The sequence below is a fragment of the Rhizoctonia solani genome, chromosome 12, assembly GCF_016906535.1.
Source record: "Rhizoctonia solani chromosome 12, complete sequence".
Classification (NCBI taxonomy): Eukaryota; Fungi; Basidiomycota; class Agaricomycetes; order Cantharellales; family Ceratobasidiaceae; genus Rhizoctonia; species Rhizoctonia solani.
Genome location: NC_057381.1, coordinates 1,186,034 through 1,206,410, shown reverse-complemented (window position 1 = coordinate 1,206,410; position 20,377 = coordinate 1,186,034). Strand labels below are relative to the sequence as shown.

The 20,377-nt window shown below is 48.7% G+C and overlaps 6 protein-coding genes across 6 annotated transcripts; 3 read left to right on the top strand and 3 right to left on the bottom strand.

Moving 5' to 3' along the window:
* Positions 1-3,856: 3,856 nt before the first annotated feature.
* Positions 3,857-4,711, top strand: RhiXN_11618 (uncharacterized protein; the record flags this gene model as incomplete). Its single annotated transcript, XM_043331433.1, has 6 exons — positions 3,857-4,028; positions 4,096-4,206; positions 4,260-4,399; positions 4,462-4,523; positions 4,597-4,604; positions 4,662-4,711. 6 exons carry the CDS (start codon positions 3,857-3,859, stop codon positions 4,709-4,711), a joined length of 543 nt encoding a protein of 180 aa, XP_043184943.1.
* A 541-nt stretch (positions 4,712-5,252) lies between these two features.
* On the top strand, positions 5,253-6,562 carry RhiXN_11617 (homeobox domain protein; the record flags this gene model as incomplete). The annotated part of the gene is made up of 3 exons (XM_043331432.1): positions 5,253-5,569; positions 5,742-5,868; positions 5,909-6,562. 3 exons carry the CDS (start codon positions 5,253-5,255, stop codon positions 6,560-6,562), a joined length of 1,098 nt encoding a protein of 365 aa, XP_043184942.1.
* A 5,443-nt stretch (positions 6,563-12,005) lies between these two features.
* Positions 12,006-13,638, top strand: RhiXN_11616 (cytidylyltransferase domain-containing protein; the record flags this gene model as incomplete). The annotated part of the gene is made up of 7 exons (XM_043331431.1): positions 12,006-12,105; positions 12,169-12,192; positions 12,258-12,336; positions 12,395-12,904; positions 12,957-13,252; positions 13,314-13,342; positions 13,393-13,638. The coding sequence occupies 7 exons, from the start codon at positions 12,006-12,008 to the stop codon at positions 13,636-13,638; spliced, it is 1,284 nt and encodes a 427-aa protein (XP_043184941.1).
* A 573-nt stretch (positions 13,639-14,211) lies between these two features.
* On the bottom strand, positions 14,212-15,622 carry RhiXN_11615 (pantothenate kinase; the record flags this gene model as incomplete). Its single annotated transcript, XM_043331430.1, has 6 exons — positions 14,212-14,374; positions 14,440-14,533; positions 14,595-14,656; positions 14,710-15,250; positions 15,327-15,355; positions 15,408-15,622. The coding sequence occupies 6 exons, from the start codon at positions 15,620-15,622 to the stop codon at positions 14,212-14,214; spliced, it is 1,104 nt and encodes a 367-aa protein (XP_043184940.1).
* A 47-nt stretch (positions 15,623-15,669) lies between these two features.
* On the bottom strand, positions 15,670-16,011 carry RhiXN_11614 (pantothenate kinase; the record flags this gene model as incomplete). Its single annotated transcript, XM_043331429.1, has 3 exons — positions 15,670-15,771; positions 15,806-15,871; positions 15,928-16,011. 3 exons carry the CDS (start codon positions 16,009-16,011, stop codon positions 15,670-15,672), a joined length of 252 nt encoding a protein of 83 aa, XP_043184939.1.
* A 161-nt stretch (positions 16,012-16,172) lies between these two features.
* RhiXN_11613 (coatomer subunit gamma) lies at positions 16,173-19,561 on the bottom strand (the record flags this gene model as incomplete). The annotated part of the gene is made up of 14 exons (XM_043331428.1): positions 16,173-16,492; positions 16,537-16,657; positions 16,717-16,881; positions 16,937-17,181; positions 17,240-17,374; positions 17,434-17,514; positions 17,639-17,746; positions 17,798-18,166; positions 18,223-18,258; positions 18,337-18,548; positions 18,603-18,994; positions 19,114-19,272; positions 19,337-19,407; positions 19,462-19,561. 14 exons carry the CDS (start codon positions 19,559-19,561, stop codon positions 16,173-16,175), a joined length of 2,514 nt encoding a protein of 837 aa, XP_043184938.1.
* Between the last annotated feature and the right edge of the window lie 816 nt (positions 19,562-20,377).

The following is a 20,377-nucleotide window of genomic DNA, read 5'->3' as shown; positions in this document are numbered from 1 at the left end:
TCGTAGTACAGGTCGTCAGTACGTGAGGTCGTGGGGTCGTGGATGTCGTGTCAGGGCGAGGATAACGAGTTCAGCTAGATAAATAGTACTTCTAAGTCAGATACGGATCAGTGACGTTCGGTTTGGTTTGCTATAGGGTTAGATGAAGGGTTTACTGACCTAGGTAAATGCCTCGAGGCTTTCGGCTGAAGAACCGTGTTTCGGATGGATCGTGTTCGGGTACAAAATGCGTGCAGTGGGGGAAGTACTAAAGCAAATACTAGTACGTGGACCGAAACGACTCCGGTACTGAGATGAGAATGGGGAGGGGGAAAGAAACACGGGGCAAACGGCTAGCAGCCTCGGTTCGATGATTTATTGACTGTCATCGGACTTGATTCCGGTGGGTTATCCGGCGAAGTCCTGTCAATATCAACAAGATTGGCCTACGAAAAACAGCCGTGAAATCACCAAAAGCAAAGGGTGCGGAGCCAAGTGATCGCACAATTTCGCGGGCATTGTCGCCTAAAGGCTCCATCCAATAGAACATGGACTCTACGAATAGAATTAACAATGCAAAATTCGCTCACTTTTTGTGGTGTACGTGATTTACGGTTTTCCATGCACACAATAAATCGTAGTGATCGGGCTCAATCGAAATCGTGAACAGCGAATAGGGGGTGAAGATTCTCTCCATGTGACGAATCAGGTAACTTTCCTTGCGCTCCAACGTTTTCGAGGAATAGTAATGCTTCGGAATCCTCGAGGATACCTCATGTTCCTCCAAAGGCTTGGGTCGCGCATGTATTGAAAAACACGTTTCGCAGAGGCCTAGATTGCTTGATGGCACGTTCCTTGACCAGCTCACTAGTTGCACAGCATCCAGATGAACGCCTTGGCTAAACCTACTTGGTACCAATTAAGGCATCAATGGTAAAATCCATCAAAAACGTGCCCATGTAGCCACGGTGTCGCCACTGTCTCTCGGGTCGATGATCGGTGAACCTAACGAGAACACATTGTTTATATAAGTACGGACAGAATTACGTCTCTGCATTGCCTCAAAATGACCAGACTATATTGTCACATACCTGATTTTAACCTTCTACACCAACGAAGCCAGCTATTCAATTGTAATAGGTTAGATGCCCACTGATAACAGCAATCTATTAGGTAATTTTTGGCTCATGTGGATCCTAAGTCGGCTTTCGCCTCGGTTACACAAAATCGATGCGTTATTGCAAAAAGGGAAGGTAGTAGCCGCCACAACCATCATCGCTCGAGACATCGAAGGGGGTTTCCTAACAAATAGCAATACTGTTCGTCCTGAGATCAACTCGCAGTGTTGCTCTGGGTCCAGCTTGCTTGACACTTGTCTCAGATGCTGTGAGTGCAGAAATAGCACGGGCCCATCTCGATCCCTTCAGGTAGTGTTTTAAACCATCCGCAGCTTGAGCATTCGATGATTCGCGAGAAACGCGCAAATTGTAATACCGAAAGCCCAATGCCAGACCATGCATATCCAGGGAGCAACCCAGGGCAAGTCCATCAAAGATCTAGTTCTCGAGCTGCGGGTCACTGATGCTGAGTCCGAGGAAGGGAAGACGTATCCAAGGCCCAGTACATGTTTTTCGTGGGACCTTTGAGCCCAAACCTGATTCGATACAAGTATACGGGTAGCCGTACGCTCCCTAAGGTCCCCAACGCAGCAGTGCCACTGTCGATCAGTGGAAAGACGTCGATAGCACGTGACCTTGTGGCGATCTTGTCTGTTTGTCCATGATTGGGTGTAATATAAATGACGATCATTAACCCCTATTCTAAAACTCATCGACCTTCACCACCGAGTAGAGAGCATCAAGGTTGGCTACTTATGCGCCATTTTTTTGCTGCTCTGATATCCAAGTAATCACTACCCCAAATTCTCGACTCGGTTGATAGGCTCTGAGTGATTTCACGCTCTGAACTACCCCAAATCACTCCAGGGTTGAAACGACTCAAAGACTATTTCGTGTTGTATTGAAAAGCCAAAAATGTGGTGTGACAACTGCCTCCTTCTTCTACCACTCCGCGGCGGAGCAATTGCTTGGGCTGTTTTACTGGGCATATACAACCTCGTGGGGGGTATTCTGCTCCTTCGCTACGGACAATTCCTGTATTTCGTTTACCCTGAGTGGTGCGCTAAAACTTTATTTGCCCAGCCGATGGACTTTACCTTGGTTAACAGGTTCATCTACGGTGGAATCTCAATGGCTACCGGTAGCATTGCAGTTTTGAATATATTATCCTTGTCAAACGTGAGCTTTCGGAGCCTACATCTAATGATTAGTACCCTAAAAGCTTAACTATACTTCTGTAACAGCGCTCCTACATTTGGACTCGTGTCTGTCATTTCTTGTGGCCTGTACTTCTCGTAATTAGCGGCGTGCGCGGAGTGGTGATGATTCTTCAACTCAATAAAGGGTAAGTTCGAACGTCTGTTTACCTAGTTTTTGGTTGTGCAATTGGAACGGTCATTTCAGACAAGATAAGATTGCCTGGGAGTGTCAAAATGGACGGCAAGTCTGGGGGTCTTCTTCTCAAGATGCAGCCTCAAACACCGTGTATGTACAGACACCGCTGATGCATTTCAGCATCTGATACTTGAACCTAGCACTATGCCGGGTGGAATATGCTCAACAGCATTCGGAAGTCTATTCACAGCATTCATTGTTGGCATTCTAATCGATATAGGGTTTCAGGTATGTTTGGCTAGACATAATATGGTGGCAATCCGATCGCTCACTTACCTGATAGTTGTACATGTTCTTCCTTAATTGGAGATTTTGTCGCCGGCTGGAGCACTATCGGGACTTCAAAGGGCCAGACATGAGAGGTGAGCTTGCTGGGGAGTTTTCGTTGTCTGAAATTACCTAATCGAGTACCACTCAGGATACTATACCGCATGATTTCCACCTGCTACACCTTTAAGGAAACTCAGCCCTTAATGGCTTATGCCTGCTGTAATCATATACTCATGACATACGACACTCACGAACAACTTGAAAGACGATCTATTCGGATTTTCAACAATTTTGAGGATTTTTATGATCCACAGACACTTATCTTTTTTTCTTTTTTTCTTTTTTTCTTTCTTATAATTTGGACTTTTTCGGTAACTGGGTATTTTCCTAAACTGATATTGGTGCTTGTGAGCCAGATATTTTGAGCAAATGTCATTGACTCCTGAATGTATGGCGGATCAGGTGATTGTCACGAATGTTTTAGTGTGCCTGATCAATACTGCCTCGATGTTGACGCGTGGTTTTCACCAATGAACATCATGATCAGGTCGCGGGTCCCTGATCTGGCTGTTGCGCGACCAAAACTATGTTGCATTTGATGTCCTTACCAGGTAAATAACAAAGACATCGGACGGATGACTCTTGAACTTCGCCCCCCAAAACTTCAACACCAACTATATATTATATACATACCCAGCGACGTGTGGTCGATATCCATTGAAATTATTTTGTTATAATTCCAATATTAACTCAGGCAAGACGTTCTTTCATTCTGGGTAATTATCAAACTACCGGTACACTTTACGGCCAGGTATATGCAGTTAGGCTACATATTCGCGTCCATATCAAAGCACACTCATGCTATTCACGGCATATCACATCCTTCCGATCCTCACATGGTATACACTTATCCCTCGGCATCACACTTGGCAGGGGGCTCTGAGTCACGAGGTAGATTGACGATAGTAAACCCAAACCCAAGCGGCCTCGTCTGGATCGAGCGGTTTTAGCTATATAAGAGGGTGGTATGCGCATATAAAATCCACTGCGGCTAGGAGGGCGCGGGTGTGAGCGTCGATACCTCCACAGGCATCATGCACGTTAAATCGTTTGCTCTCCTGGCCGGTTTCAGTCTCTTGACGGTTGGGGCTCGGTCCATCAATGGGGTCGAAATCGAAGAACGAGCGCCAGCCGCAGTGTGTACAAAGAAGTTTTCAGGCACCCTGTCGACCATGGAGATGGTGATTGGAGAAGGTCCAGCACTTGGTCAGTCGCTTTTTTTTTTCCTAGCCCTCATTAGTGAAGTGAGCACAGGCTAACTTCCACTGCGTAGGTAAATGGCAGAACCTTACAATCAATTCAAATAACGAAATCGCATTCAAAAATAACACAAATAAACGTGGGGTCCAAGCCGAATTTCAGGCATGCAGGCCCAACTACGGAGGTAAAGTATAGCATACATATATGTTGAACAGAATCAGTAGCTTTCAGTTTTAGGCTTCCCCAATGACGGAGCGAATAACATTTGGGCGGGGCGCATCTATCTTCCGGAGCTGAAAAAATGCCTGGCAGTCAAGAATCCAAATGCCGCGGATCAAAGGCATTACGTCGAAGTCCGCACTTGTCCAAAGCCATCAGTAATTACTTATCTACTGTGTCCAGGAGCTGACGAACTTTACTGAGAGCTGACTGCAGTCAGGGAAGGATTCACAAGCGTACAATTTCGTCGCTTCCAAGTACTCACAAATCTACCTCGAATGGGTGAGTTGCCTGCACGATCGCGAAAAGTGGAGGTGATGGCTCATCTGCTCTTGGGCGCGGCCAAACCGAATAGAGTGGAATGTGAGTGGCGGAAGGCTTTGATATTGGGAGCTGCTCATCGCTGATGATCAAATTCAGCACAAACGCCGCCCGGACTCGGACTCAAGGAGGTTCATCCTGCGAAATAGGGTATATCTATCACACTCTTCTGCAGAATCAGTCTGACACAGATTGATCATACTAGAACATATGGTTATCTGCGTGATCGGTACAATCTCCCAGTGCCTTATGAAAACAATCGCATCAAATTGGCATGTCTGGATGTCCCCTCAGCTGCGTCGTTTGCCACTTTGAAGCAATGGAATTGAGATGCTGTTGAGCAAATAAATGGGCTGGTGTATTTGAGTTTCTTGTGGGAATTCGCCAACAGGGATGTTTCGGTCGCCCTGGATCCCGAGTGACATTCTGTTTGAATCCCGTTGATGTATTTCGCACGCTTGGTGCTTTGTTTCCGTGTAAATCTCATGCTGTGTATCTGTCATATCCCGACGTGAACTACCCGAAGAGATAGATAAAGCGGAACTTCGGTACGAGCGCGCTCCCCCCCACGAGCCTGCATTGTTGTTTGAAAGAGGAACATCGTGTAGTTCGCGTCCCTAGATCACGTGAAAAGGATCTCTTGTTGTCATCGCGGGACTTTCACTCGCCCCTCACAACGCGTCAAACATCATGGAGCAATCCCAGCCTGCTCGGCGCTCAAGGCGGCAGCTTGATCATCGTAACACCGCCAGGGCCGACGGCCTCGACGAAGAGGAGATCGGGGACAACGGAGAGACTCCTGCCAGCTCAGAGCTTGTTAATCAACCGGACGAGATGATCGACACACCAACAGATACGCAGTCCAAGCCTCGTCTGAACACCGGACGCACGAACAAGTCTCGAACTGTGTTTACTCCCGAGCAACTAGCATTGCTCCAGGACGCGTTTGAAAAGAATCCGTATCCATCCCGCGAAGTCCGGGAGAAACTTGAAGAGGTTACTGGACTGTAAGTGCGATCTTGTCATCACACCCGTTCAGGCATATTGATCTACTTTTTCCCTCTCACCCACGTGTTTGCGGTATATCTTCCTGTGTTCGACATTGCTCAGAGGCCGTAAACGTCTCTCCGATTGGTTCGGTCACCGCCGGCATGCGCTTAAGCTGAAGCGGCTGGGCAGTACCCCTTCGTTATCGACCGCTCGCACATCTCCGCCAACATATTCCCACTCCCGATCTACGTCTCCCTCCTCGGATGCTCGGCCGCAGTCGCCTCGGCGTCGGGCTCATTCATCAGCTCTCCTTCCCGTAGGCTGCCTTATCCTCCAGTTCTGCATTCTTACCACAGCCAACCGGAGCCTCGTACATCGGGCCTTTCCTCCCTTGCCTCCTGGGCCCCGCCTGTCAATCATTCCGAGGAACCCCTCACCGCGGCTACTATCCTGAGGATTATCATACGAGCGCTCCGATTTCACATACCTCTGGCATTCCATTTCCGAGCGCTTCAAAACATGGCTATTCCCTCGACTCTTATGCGTCTCGACGTGATATGATAACTCAATCATCCACGCCTCCATCCTCAGCTCCCACGCTCCCGCCTGTCAGATCAAGGCCGTCGCTCGAATGGGCGTGCGCTATTGAACGGCAGCGTGTTCGCCCGTATCCTAAAAAGCCGGCCTCCCGCGAGACGGGATGGTCAAGGCATGGCAATCCTAGTCTTGATGGAACTCGCTCACGTTCTCATAGTTACTCTGCAGCTCACGGTTCCTCGAGCGGACGCAAGGACGAAGAAGATGGTGGTGGCTCAGAAACTGAACCAGAGGATGACGATGTTCATGAGGTCTTTACCCCTCCTCAGAGCCTTTTGGCATTGGAACGTCAAGCTCTAGTTCAAAGCTTTGGAAGTGCAATAAGTGCCAGCTCCTCGACAAACAAGTTCACCAGCGAGACTCAAGCTGATTTGGACGCTGCCATGATCCTTGTTGGTATGGGCAAGAGCTGATATTCACGACTATTCAAGACCTCTTTTTATTATTCGGTTTAAGTTTTTTCTTTCTTTCTCAGTTTGCTTTATGTGCTCGTCTACAACAATCTGGGACTTTGGAACATATCAACCCATTTGCTGTCTGTTTAAATATCTACTAAAGCTTCGAAGTTTATAGCTTGCTTTCGCATTGACTCCGTTTACGACCGTTTGGCTCTATCGCCATTCGACTATATAACCCTTCCCACTAACTCTTACCTCTCTTATTTCTCCAAAACTGCGCGTCGTCTCTGTCGCGTACAAATTGATTATGCTTGATCGTTTTCGCTGTCTATACTCAATCTTCTCGTATTTTGTTGAAGTTTGTTCGATTCTCGGATGCCACATAATGACATTGTGTATGCGTATCCTTTGTCTTAGGTACTTCTAGCTCGTTCGAAATATATGGGCGTCACTGCCGCTTTTTTGAGAAAGGACGAGCCGACGGGACGAGCACGATAATACAGGGTAGTTGGTCTTAACGCGGCGCACCTGTGGCGTTGTATAATGTCAAACGTTTGTTCACTCGGAAGGCTGGAAGTGAACGGTAGGGTTACCTCTACAAGGCTCATCGATTCTTATTCGATAAAGAGATCGACTACGTCTCGACGGCCCGTTCATTATTAGGAACTAAAGTGTGCAAATCAAGGCAACTGCTGTTCCTCCGCACATCTCCCACTCCGTCGAGCTCATCTTTCACCAAATCGCGTGGGCTACGAAAGTCCAGGAAGTTAGCACGCTGATTTTCAAAGATGCGAAGACGTTGTACTGGGACGTATATGGCTTTATGGTACCAGTGGAGGTTACTCAAATTTTCAACTGGGAGCAGAAGCTGAAATCTGATTTATACCATGGGTGGCGCTTTTCGCCGAGCTTTCCTTATTGGCGGAATGCTCCGACGTAAACCCAGCTCTCAAGCCAATTGCCCTGCTCGTCGTACACAGTAATCGGCTGGCTTTCATTGATCTTCATTAAGAAAAGGGACCCAATACCAAAAGCACATTTCTAAATCGTAAACATAGCCACCCCGTTACTGATGCCCGAAACTAAATGCGTAATAATCATGACCTGATTCATCTCCTTTATACCCACATTATCCGCCTCCTTACCGGTTGAGCAGGTTCAATTTCCATGCAAATACGGGTCAGTTAAAGTTGCACAGTCCCCGCATGTCGGCGGTCGACCTCGAGGCTTCGAAACTTGCACCATTTCCTTGCCTTGGGCAAACGTTCTAGGCGGTGCTACTGGAGAGGAGTACGGACCGGGCGGGTGTTCTCCAGGGACTATCCGAGAAGTGGTATTACCGAGCCAATAAGAGAGCTACCACCTCAAGCGGGTGGGGGCCCTCACTCCGGATAGTAGGTGCATCCCAGACAAAGGGCGCCATTTAGACGTAGCATTGTTACCTTATGAGATACAGGGAAACCTATTATCCAGTCCTACGGTATTCTGCAGAGCTGTTCTCTCCGATCCAGAAGAAAGTTTCACAAAAGCACTATCATTGTACCACAGGTCTACAGCTACCGTAAGCTATCATATCGATACACTTTCCACGACTCCGGCGAGAGTAAACGTGGGGTGTGTGGGAGGGGGATCTTCCATCGAGGAACGCTGTTCATATTCTGTAGTTCTAGCTTACAGAGATCTAGAGGTGTGGGGATTCGAGAAGGCTGACTGTCGAGCCCCAGTGAGATACTCGTGATGAAATGCAGGGTGGCGGGCTTTCCTGTACCCTTGACAAGCTTCACAGTAGGTATATCGGCCTGTATCTGCTCACACAGGTCTTCTGACCTCTTCGGACAGGGTGTGCAATAACAATAGTCCGGTCCAAAATAAGTTTGAGAGCAAATTGCGTAACCAGCAGCTGTTGGTGCAATATCTCGGGTCGCGTCCTATAACTACTAGATCATGGCGGGTGCGCACCCGATCGTGTACCATATTGATAGCCAAATAACAGTACTTTCACACTACAAAGAGCGAAATTTTACGTCCCACGCACTTTGATTTGAAGTTAAGTACGTTGTATAAATCCAGGCTACTTATCTGTAAATACATAATTACTACGATATCATCGGTCGATTCTGGGTTCAACCATGTGCATATATGGAGCGGCTGGGTGTGAGGTATGACCCTGGAGGGTCATATTGGGTTCGAAGGGGGCGTTCTGCGAAAAGTTGTGATATTGTCAGAATATCATTAGTTAACAGTAGACTTTGACACGTGCACTGGGCCATAATAAATTCAGAAAGCTATGATGCCGGTGTCAGAAACCCAGTCAAGACACGGGAGACGTACCTACTTGATGAGTTTCCCTAAGCTCAAGGCATTAAAACTGACCTTAATGTTTATTTTGGCTATTGCTGGTGGCCTTGTGTTTTGCAGGCAATCTCTTTCAAAGACGAAGCTGGAGCCCCACCGATATTCTTGACACAGGTAAGTTTTAAGAACACAAGATTGGGGAAAATAGTTGAAATCGCTATTATTCAGTTCCCGTAAAGGCTTATCGTGTTCAAGATAGCGGAGTGCAGGAAAATAAGTCCTTGGAATCAAAAGTAGTCTCCATAGATTTAGTGCATCCGAAAAAAAAATCAATGTTAGTGAGAACGATCCGCAGATATGTAAGTGAATTGTAGGGGAATACTCGGTCAATAAAAGAACAATTCAGTAATTCTATCGTCGAATCTGTGTGCCCAGGGGAACTATCCAAATTGGCGGTGATTGCGGTAAGCTTAGATACACGAGCTCAATTCTAGATACACCGAAACACCGAATAATTAATACCTTTGAGAGTGGGGTGCGCAAGGATAGAACAAATCACCAGAGAGGGATATTGTCTCCATGGTTTCAGGGCGACCAGACCGCAAACCGGGTGATTCTAGGTGCGTAAGGTGGCCCAACACAAGAAGCCCTTCGCCTATTGAATTTGAGAACCCAGATTCATCCATGAACAAAGCATCGAGGCCTGTCAGGTTCGGTAGGTGTGTAAACTAATAATATCGCTCCGATATCCACTTGAACACAGTAAGGGAAGCTTAGTTTCAGGTGGGAGATTGTAGTGTGATAGAAGGCCAATATTTTCTTCTTCAGATAAATCTTTGGCAAGGGATGCAATGAAAAACTACAGCCGGAGAGAGGGAAAGTCTCGTCTGCGTTACTCTTGCTGCGGTTCTATTGAAATATCCTGGACAGATGGCGACAGGAAGAGTGTAAACCAAGAAAGAAGAGCGAGTGCCTCGATCAATGGGTTATACCTAAATGTGAAATCCAGAGAACGCAGGTTTGGGAGCAGTGCACCTTCTTTTAGTTTTCGGAACAACATATTGCAGTCTTGAATTGCGCACGTAATTCGCAACTCCTAGCCGGACCTCTCCCATCGTACCAAAGTCAAGTGCTTTACATGATGAGCATAGAACCAGTACCGCGGCCAGTCACTGGAAAGAGAGCCATCATAAACCTCCTATCATCGTTGAGCGTGGGCTAGTGGAGAGCAAGTGCCAGTAGCTATTATCTGAGTTGCACTGGTTGCCTAACGCCCTACACTTTATTCGATTGACCTTGACGTACGGGATAATACACAGCATTTTTCAGGTTGGTTAGCAACTTCCCAAAGTACTGGTGCAATTAAATCAAACATCCACCGACAGGCAATAGCTAAATTTAATGCAGCGCTCCTTCGGTAGTTGTAGGTTACTAGACGAATGATTTCGGAGGGCAGAAAAATGTCTGACATTGGCTACTAGCTGAAGATTAGACATAGTGGCAAGGGCTAAAGTGCTGATGTGTTCACGTGATATTGGAAAATTAAACCATAAGATCGAACTCAAAGCGCAGGGGGGGGGGGCTGATCATAACAGTGCCGATGAGTGACCATGATTTGCTGATGCGGTTTATGTTATGGGAGCTTAGCTTATACTCTTCACTAAAATTGCGTTCTCAGCAATACTATCATGATTTCATAGCATCTACGAACTGGTTTTGATGTTAGAGTTGAATCAAGCGCGCATATATGTACTCAACGCCCGCGGTTACAAAACGTAGAGGCGTTTGGGCGGGCATATACCCATCCCGGTTCGCTCTTACTCGCCCCATTCGAGATAAGAGCGGGCTACTCGGCAACCGTCCAAGTCGCTTCACACGGAACACATATCCATACGTCTGCCATGACCTAAAAATATCAGCTATTCTAGGATATAAATTGCGCGCTGAAACTTGATATTGCATAACATATCGCCAAACCATGTATCTCTCTACTATGATTATGTCTGTTGCATTTGCTGCTGCTGAATTAGTTTCTGCTGCTCCAATCTCTACCCATAAACCTGCCGTAGTTGTCACCAGGGAGGGGCGCTGCTTTGAAAATCCGCCTGGTAGCGGCATATATATTTGTTAACACAATGTACGTATGTATTCAGTCGTACAGGCAATGGTCGAAACGGGAATGACACACGTATATACTAGTAGAACACCAAACACCACGGTCAGGTTGAACAATTATCCTTCACGGGTCTGAGTGTTCACTCGGGCTTACCATGTTACCTTAGGCTGTAACACTTGATGCATATGATATCAGAACAACATGCAACGCCCTCCTGATACGTTCGACTGTGAGAACTACGGTATATGCGCATATTTATGCCAATTTGGGCTATGTAGGATGCAACATAAAGTAGCCCAGGCCGATTAAAAGAGGGAAGGATATGATTAGCTCGATGTACACTTCTAATCACAACCACAAGTGACCAACAGTGATCGGGAGCTATCCCAGACTCTCAGACAGCTTAATTCCTTTCAGATCGATGGTCCTTTCAAAGCTTAGAGGACCAGCGCACACAACTAGTACTTGTTTCTTCTCGTAACGACGCCACCGATGGGACGTATAGCCAACCAGTTAATTTCTCTCTTTGGTATCCACTGGCACGCCATTTTTGAAATTATCGACATATACCCAATCCCCGTACCACCCCCACATGGGCCCCGCATATGTATAGCATCAACACGGACAATTTATCTCACCTTATTAACCTCGACACGCATATTCTCAACCTGCATATACAAAGTCCCATTCCTTATGCACCCGTGGTTGGGGATCAAACCAAGCCAGTGATTCGCAAAAGGGAGTATGAACCCGCTTAACCGACGGAAAACTTTATCCCATTTGTAGAAGAGCGCACGTGTGCTCGAACGTTCGGCAACGAAATGAAGTACGTGATGCCGTGCTCATCTGATGTAAATTATTATAACCCGATAAACGTTTCCTAAGCTGAGTGCAAGTGGGGCGTACAAAAGATACAACCTGGGCCACAACGTCACGTTTAGGCATAAACGGGGGTGGAGCAGTGACATAATATCATGAGACCCTGATGATCATACGTCTTTGCTCGAGTGTATAGTACCTTAGCGCAAGTCAACAAAGACCGCCATCATGTCGGACGAATCTCTACCGATTCCACGCAAGCCGCTTACCGCACCTAAGAAGTTCTTAACCAGACATTCCAGCCAGCTCAGTGCCGATTCGCCATTATGTGAGTTGATTTGGACTATAAACCGAGCGATGGGCACATAACTGATCTCGGAGAGGGGCACAGACGATGCATCAGAAGAGGATAATGGTGTGTAGAAATCGGTGAATTCAAATAAGGCGGGATTCGAGAGCTGATCAGATGGGAGAGGGTAGACGACTTGGACTCTGCATCGACCGTATCTGTTCCGCACGTGCGCAACCACCACATACCTACATCCCCTCTCGCCCACAGGTAGGCCTCACCCTCTGACCACGTCTGATCGCACCTTCTGACCATAGAGCCACAACAGTGCCAGGACACGCGCAGCAGCACGTACCGCATCCGGCCCAAACCGCCACGCTACCAGTCATCTTGCGATTGAATCTGACACTGGCGTAGATAGCCCCACCTACGACGGAGATATCGAGTCTTCAACGGCCGCCCCAACCCCCACCATGCGCGCTACCGAACCAGACGCTGTCACTGGCGCTCCGAGTCTAAACCTTCCCAGTCGCCAGTCCTCGACACTGAGCTCGATGGACACACCTGTTAGTGGTAAACCCTACTCCGAGAGGGTTATTCCTACCGGGCCTGTGTCTCCTTTGCCACCAGTAACGGCCGCGCCTACACACCCCGGAGAGACGGAAACGGTGGTCAAGAACCCAGACGATGCGATGCTCAGCCCTGCAGATATAATTGCATTCGTCCAAGCTGCAATCGACGGGACCGTCAAGGAGCGTACTTACCGTACAAACCCACCTCCGACAGGGAGACCAGTAAGAATCTACGCGGATGGGGTCTATGATCTTTTTCATTTTGGGTCAGTCTCTTCAATTTGTAGCGGTTAAATTTTCTGAGATGTGTCGGGATAGCCATGCGCTACAACTTCGTCAGGCAAAGCTTTCTTTCCCCAACGTGCACTTGATCGTGGGTGTCTGTTCTGATGCTCTGGTCGAGCAACATAAAGCTCCGACAGTAATGACCCATACCGAACGATGCGAGTGTGTAAGACATTGTCGATGGGTCGACGAAGTGGTTGCAGACGCACCTTGGGTAGTCACCCAAGAATTCGTAGATCTTCACAAGATTGACTATGTTGCCCATGATGAAGACCCGTATGCTGGAAGCGACGGAACTACGGATATCTACCAAATGCTCAAGGACCAAGGTCAGCCCATTCTTCCTCCTCTCCCTCCACCCTTTTCCTAGTTTACGAACCTGCATTATAGGTAAATTCCTCCCAACGAGACGAACCCCTGTGTCTCGACCTCGGACCTCCTGAAAAGAGTAGTAGCATCGTATCGACAGGGAGAATGGGACCCTAAACTCGTCCGGTCCGGATACCCAGAGCTCCAGTCCACGTCAATGCCAGGAACACCCCAACTACGGTCCCGGGCACATACCCCACCGCCTCACAGCCCACTGGGAGGGCTAGGATCACCTTTGAAGACTTTAACTTCTGCGATTACTGCGATCGGAAAGGCTGCGGGTGGGTCTGGGACGATTAGCCCTCACAAGTTGGACTCGCCTGCCAAGACACCTCCAGCCGTGTAGGGCGCAAGATCGATAACGAAATACCCACACATGCAATGCAGGGAGAGCGAGGAGAGAGAAAAGGGGGGGTAGATGGCTTATTGGAACCTTGCAGTCTCGAACCTCTTTCTCCTCGTGCCAGACCATCAATCTCACTTTCTTTCTCTCTCCATCTCTCTCTCTCCCGCGGCCTTGTCCTCGTTTCTCCTCCTCACTCCCCTTTTTTGTTACATGTGCTTGCCTCCCTCACCATTTCCCTCTCGTGTACACGTTGGGATCAGCCTCGTTCAATACCAATATTTTTTGAAGACAGGATCTAGACTGCTGTGCAGCGTCTGCCACTTTTCGCCAGCCGCTCGAGTTTATTAATGACAGGAGCAGGGTTACGGGGCTCGTACCACGACGGGCAAAGCCGAAGTGCTCAATCTGACATGATGCTTCAAAATATCATCGAATTCAAGAAAACCATAAGGAAAAGAAAAAAAGTACAATAAAAAATGTGCGAGTAATGTAGTTGTAGCATACTTGATGATCCGGTTTCCCTTGTGCCCTTGGCCAGAATTACACGAATGGGGTTGGTGGGTGAATATAGCCCTAGGAAAGGGAGAGGCTAGTTTTGAGTGAGAACAAAGACCGGGGCGCTATGTGTCGACGGGACTGGGGCGTCGGGTGTCGTCGGGGATGATGAGCCGTCGGCGAGGAGGGAGATGTAGTGTTGCTCTGGTCAATATTCTTGATCCATGCGCCAATTGACCCTCTGCAAGAATGAGATACGTTCAATGGGCGATCAGACGGAGCGAGCGGGGAGGGATGGGAACGTACAGGAACCCTTCGTGCCTCAGGAACATTGCCCTCATCGAACCCTTGCTCCAGAACCGAATCGCATAAGAAAGTGTAGCGATTGTTGTTGCATGACCTGTAAAAGGGGCAGATTAATTAGGGGGATAGCGTGTTGATCAAGGAAAGGCGATACGGACCTCGAATGAAACACCCTCCAAAGTAGATTCTCTTCAGGCCATACTTTTCCGCATTCATGTATCTAACCCCAATCTCATTAGTATCTGACTGGACAAAGTAGATGGCGAAACTCACGCAATATGCCCGATATTGTTCGAGATGGCATACAATAAACTCCTGCTGATATCCTCCGGTGCAAAGCTACCACGCTCAGCCCCCTTGCCCTTTTTGAACACTTTTCCGAAACTAGAGGCAATAACGTTAGCCTTGAGGCCAAGCTTATCGGTCCCGCCGGATTCGTTGCCATAGATATCGCCGACGAGCATGTCGACTTTGGAATGATCTCCTCGTTCCGAAAGCGCGAGCATTTCGTCAAAGGACGTGGCGCCTGTTAGGAGGGAAAGCAGGCCCCAGAGTGTTCCTCCACCCAGAGCGCTACCCGACACACGCTCGAACTGGCCTGAAGCATCTACCCTGAGAATAGAGACACCGCTGCCGATATTGACCACCAAGCATGGCAAATGCGGGTTTGAAGCGGTGGGAGGAGCAGCAAACGCGACTTGATACTCGGGTGGATTTGGACTCGGTCGTTCAAGAGGTTCGTTTGAGGGAGAGGCAGGTAGGAATTGGTGGGGGGCACGAACGGAGCGAATGAGGTCATCGGAAAAGTAGTAGACTTCGTTAGGGATGAGTGTAATAAAGTTTAAGCCCGTAATTAGACAGTCCATTTCTGCTTCGAGTGTAACATCCACCCGTTCGCGTTCGAAGCATATCACAGTATCTGAGGGGGAATATAAGCAATTGACTTAGAGAAGGAAAGCTTGGTTGCTGACCTGTATGCCCCGCCCCCGGTGGCCATAATCTTGACGCTCCTCCTCATCTCGGCAATGCTGACCCTGTTAATCCTGGCACTCCGGTCGATCAACTGGCATATAAAATCTGTGCAATCGTCGATAGATTCGGTCTCGAAGCGCTCAAAGTTGAGAGATCCGCCCGGAAAGTGGTTCACGGCTGCTCTGCGCTGGAGCAAGTCGCTGACACTCGTCATGTCCGTCACGGGCGAGGTGTCGAGTGCAAGTGGAGTGAGTGCGCCATCTACCTTGTCGAAAAACCGGGGGACGAGGGCGACTCGGCTTTGGCTTGTGGGGACGACGCCGAACGGGTAAAGTACACAACCTTGGCTAGCGATCCGCCAATCTGTTTTTCAGTCAGCTTTTCAGTGGGTGCTCACATCGACGGCGATATGCGAAACAGGCTCAATGTGGTTTGGGAGATATATCCCGCGGCTGTCTCGGGTCTATGATCACTCGGTCAGCTGGCTCAGTCGAGAGAACGAGCGATTGCAAGACCCACCGCAGGAGAGTCTTCGCCGAGAATCAGGGCACCACGGGTATCGACTTGGATGACTTGTGCACTAGGGATTGGAACCTCGGGCATTGTGGTGGGCAGTTGCTGTACTACTCCACAACCCACCCGGCTTATACATACCCCGACCCGACACCGACATCTTCCGCGGCTTGCTCTCGCGTGACCGCTCATCTCAACATCCGAACATCCTCCCACACACATTCCGTGATCCCCATTCATCCCATATCATTTTATGATTTTCGCTGTCTAGCCCCAACCACCAATCTCGCAGCCTCTTCCTTCTCAGCCCGAACCCCCAACTCGAGTGTTACACCGTCACCAGCGGCATACGTCATTCGACACCGAGCCAGCACTTTTCCACCTCCCCCGACTACAAATCCACTCAACTGCAACGTATGCACCGATTTGCTCGTCGGTTTTCTGTCCCACCCAGGGGCTCCATTCCGAGGATTTCGATGAGCGAGTCGCACGCAGCTAGATGGCGCTCCATCAATCACTTGCTGAAGATACCCAAATAAGACGAGCGCACCTTTGATACTATCCATGGCACCTAGCGAGAATGTCTCCACACTTTCATGACCAAGCCTCTCCCACTCGCTGGCAAATACACAAAGCTTCCCCTAATCCAATCCCCGGCACTAATTTCCACATCTTCCAAATTGTATTCATCCTCATATCCGTCTTCTTCAGGCTCCCCACTGGTAGGGTCCACTTCCTTGCTGATGAACTTGAGCGTGCAAGAGAACGAGCCGAGTGAATACGTCGACGATCAACTCTTGTATGCGAGACGTAGACGGCACCGGATGGCGAGGCAGCACTCAGTGCCGGAATAGGAATGATAAAGTCCTCTGTAAAGGAAGCTCCCGTCTCCTCTGAAGGCGCCATGGTAACTACCACTTGCTCTAGCAATGTGTCGGGCAATGTGTTTGTCACGTTGAACTGTCCTCAGCCTTGGTTAACGACCGCCATCTTTCCTTGGAAATATAGGACATACCTGGAATACAACATGTTCCTTGAACAAATGCTTTACACACGCAACCACATATTCAGTCTCGCTCTCGGTGAGCTGCACAGGCTTGACGCTGCTCCCAAGCACAGGCCCATACGAAGCCAACTCGGGCACAGCAGCAAGTTGCTCCGCATAGTTGGATTGGGTTTCTGCTGCGCTAGGTGCTGCGGCTGCGGGCGTCGCCGCTTTAGGCGCATTAATAGCCAAAGTAGCATCCAATGCTGATGGACCTGCATAACAAAAAAAGTAAAATAGGGAAAAAGGGGCTAAAACGAGTAGAGAACGCACGAGCACTCTCAGCCTTGGCTTGATCCTTGCTGATCCTCGGAATTTCGGACGCATCGAACGATTCGGTTTGGGCGTCGGTATCATTTACGTACGCGACCAGCTTGGATTCAAGAGCCGCCAGGGAGAATACACCCTCTGATTTGCGCCCGTTAGTCTCTGTTCGCATGAATTGACCATGGGAAATCTCATCTCACCATCCTTGACATATGTCTGCGCCAATTCTTCTTCTTCAATGACCTTGAGATACATTGCCGCTCGGTCACGGACTTCGTCGTCTACATCATCCAAGCATCTTCACATCACATCACATCAAACGTCAGTATTCCTCCAGGCTCAATATTCTGCGGAAGGAGGAGAATGGGGTGGAATCGGAACGCACCGGCTAAGAAGCACACCAACGCTCCTCCTCATCGCAACATCGATAGCATTCACCCGAATTTAGCGAGACTTGATACAGCAGCCGCACGAACAATTGCATTCTCAAGAACGACGCGGTTGTAGATGTATCTAACCCAGCCTAGATTAACATTTATCTCGCCTAAATAAATAAAAACTCACCGAATGTATTTCGTAGGCTGAGGCGACTTGGGACCCCCACACCAAGAAGATATAATATCCTCACACTCAACTTGGTAAACTCGCAATCTTCAATAAATTCGCACAAATGCGCGAGCGCCGCATCTCGGGCCTCGGCCACTCTGGCGACCATATCAAACAACGCCTCGACGACGGCGCGTTTGAATTCGTAGCCTCCTTCGTCGCGCAGCACGCCCGCAAGGAAAGACAGCATAAGCGCTTGTTTGGACGGGAACTTGAGACACAGGGCACGCACGGCCGAGACGACGATGACTTTGAATTCGTCGCTGATTTCGGCCATGAAGCCGGTGATTTGCTTCATGAGCGGTCGACAGAGGCCTCGTTTCCGGTCTGTCACAAAATAATCAAATTTATTTACTATTAAACAGCAAGAATGAGACGCATACCTTGAGTAGAGTTGTGATCGCATACGTAGCCACGCTCTGTTCGAATCGGTAATCAAGTTCTCCATGTCGAGATTGCATGCCGCTACTGCTGCAGGGTAGCTGCAGCAAGCGCACTCAAGGTCCTAATCGCCGCAAACTTTTGAACCGGCTTTGGGGAAGACAAGAACAACTGGAGAACCGAAACCGCCTTGGTGAGGACGGGCAGAGGTGTGCTCGCCTTGGCTTGGAACTCGCAAATGACGCGTGCAGCTTCAAAGTTGACCATGTCAGACTTGTGACGCAACCATGACTCGAGGAGATCCATATTTGACGTTGCATACTGTTTCCTGGTTTAGTAAAAAATGATAACGGGAAGGAAATGAGAGTGAGGTCAGACGTACTTGGGATCTTCCTCCATGATCTTGGCAGCGTAACGAACGAGCATACAAAGTGCCATAGGATTCTTGAGCGTACCACTCGCTCCGCCCTTTCCTCCGCCAAACTGCTGAATCATCTTGGTCACCGCCATGCGATCTTGCTGTCGGATCAAGTACAACAATCCTAGAGCATGGTACTGGGTAACAAATGTTGTCGATGGGAGTACTTGTTGTTGGTCTGGCTGGGACCTGGATCCCCAGCCCGAAGAAGAGATGGGATTAAAGTAGGAGGAAGTGGGTTTGGTGTTCAACGCCTCTTGGGCCTCGTTGACCCATCGTTTGATGACGTCCTTTGAGACTGGGAAGAGGTGGTACGAGGACACAAGAGCGGGGTGCGATGCTAGGTGCCTTGTCGACTATCGCGGCTTTAAAGAACCGTTCGACTCCTTGAACCATGCTTGGCTATTTAACCCCCCCCCCCCCCCAAAAAAAAAGAATTAATTTGCATATAGAGACCGCGTTTAGGGTAACTCACGTCGATGATCCTGCATAGAGCGCGAATTGCGTTTGGTCGGTAGACCGCATCAAGGTTGCCTTGCATATCTTTCATGATGCTGCTCGTTACCATGATCACATCTTCGGCAGTCGTTGATAGCTCTTTAACAGCCAGGTACACCATCTGTCTCAGCGCTGCCTATCATCCCCAATATCATTAGTCAACCCTCTCTCTCTCTTATATACATATATCACAAACTCACATCTTTATTTTGAAACAACTTTGTAGTCCCAAAGAACAAATTCGTCGCTTCTTGAGTACCAAAACTATCGCCTAAATACAATAGATATACGACCCGTGTCAATAACGCTCGGCATTTTCGCGGACTGATAGGAGACTCGTTGAAGACGCGCGCTTCTTGAATGATCGTGCTTTTGTTGTTGTAGAATGACCCGACGCCGGGATCTTCGTCCCGCTTGGTGGCCATGGTGGAGACACGTCGTACGTGGTCGGGAGGCAAGGGTGAGATTGGTCAGCACAGAGTTGGTAATTGGATATATTTCTCTCTTTCTCTCTCTCTATAGAATCTATTGCGTAATACATTGAATTTAGAAAAATGAGCAGTTAAATGCGGAAAACCGGCCCTTCCTCTCCCTATCCATTTTTAAAATGGTCGTTTTGTGTGACGTACTGAAACATTCACCAGATAGCTCACGCGACTGGGAAGGCACTAGTAACTTTAATATTTTCGCAAATAAGTTAGGCACTGTTCTGGCCGAGGAGGCACGTTAGCACAAAATGAGCAGTTAAATGCGGAACCGGCCCTTCCTCTCCCTATCCATTTTTAAAATGGTCGTTTTGTGTGACGTACTGAAACATTCACCAGATAGCTCACGCGACTGGAAATTTTTGACACACCTGCAGGCACTAATATTTCGCAAATAAGTTAGGCACTGTTCTGGCCGAGGAGGCACGTTAGCACGTCCCGCCCCACGGTCGGTCTTTACACGAGGCTTATATCGGTCAGTCTATCAGGCCCGAGCCGAGGGCGTCCCGCGCCAGGGTCCGAGGTCTCCTTCACAGGAACACAAGAGGCGCGCTATAAATTCGTCTATGCGCTGCTCCCCAGTAAGCACTCATTAAGATAAAATAAGTATAGGTTTGTGATTCTTCAGCGCTTTGTCGAGACGTATTATACTCGAGTCTGGACTAGGTTCAATATCTAAGCGCGTGAACCGGTGTATCAGATGACTCGGTGTCTGAATATCCACGTCCGGTACGTGTGGGATACGAATTGGAGGGG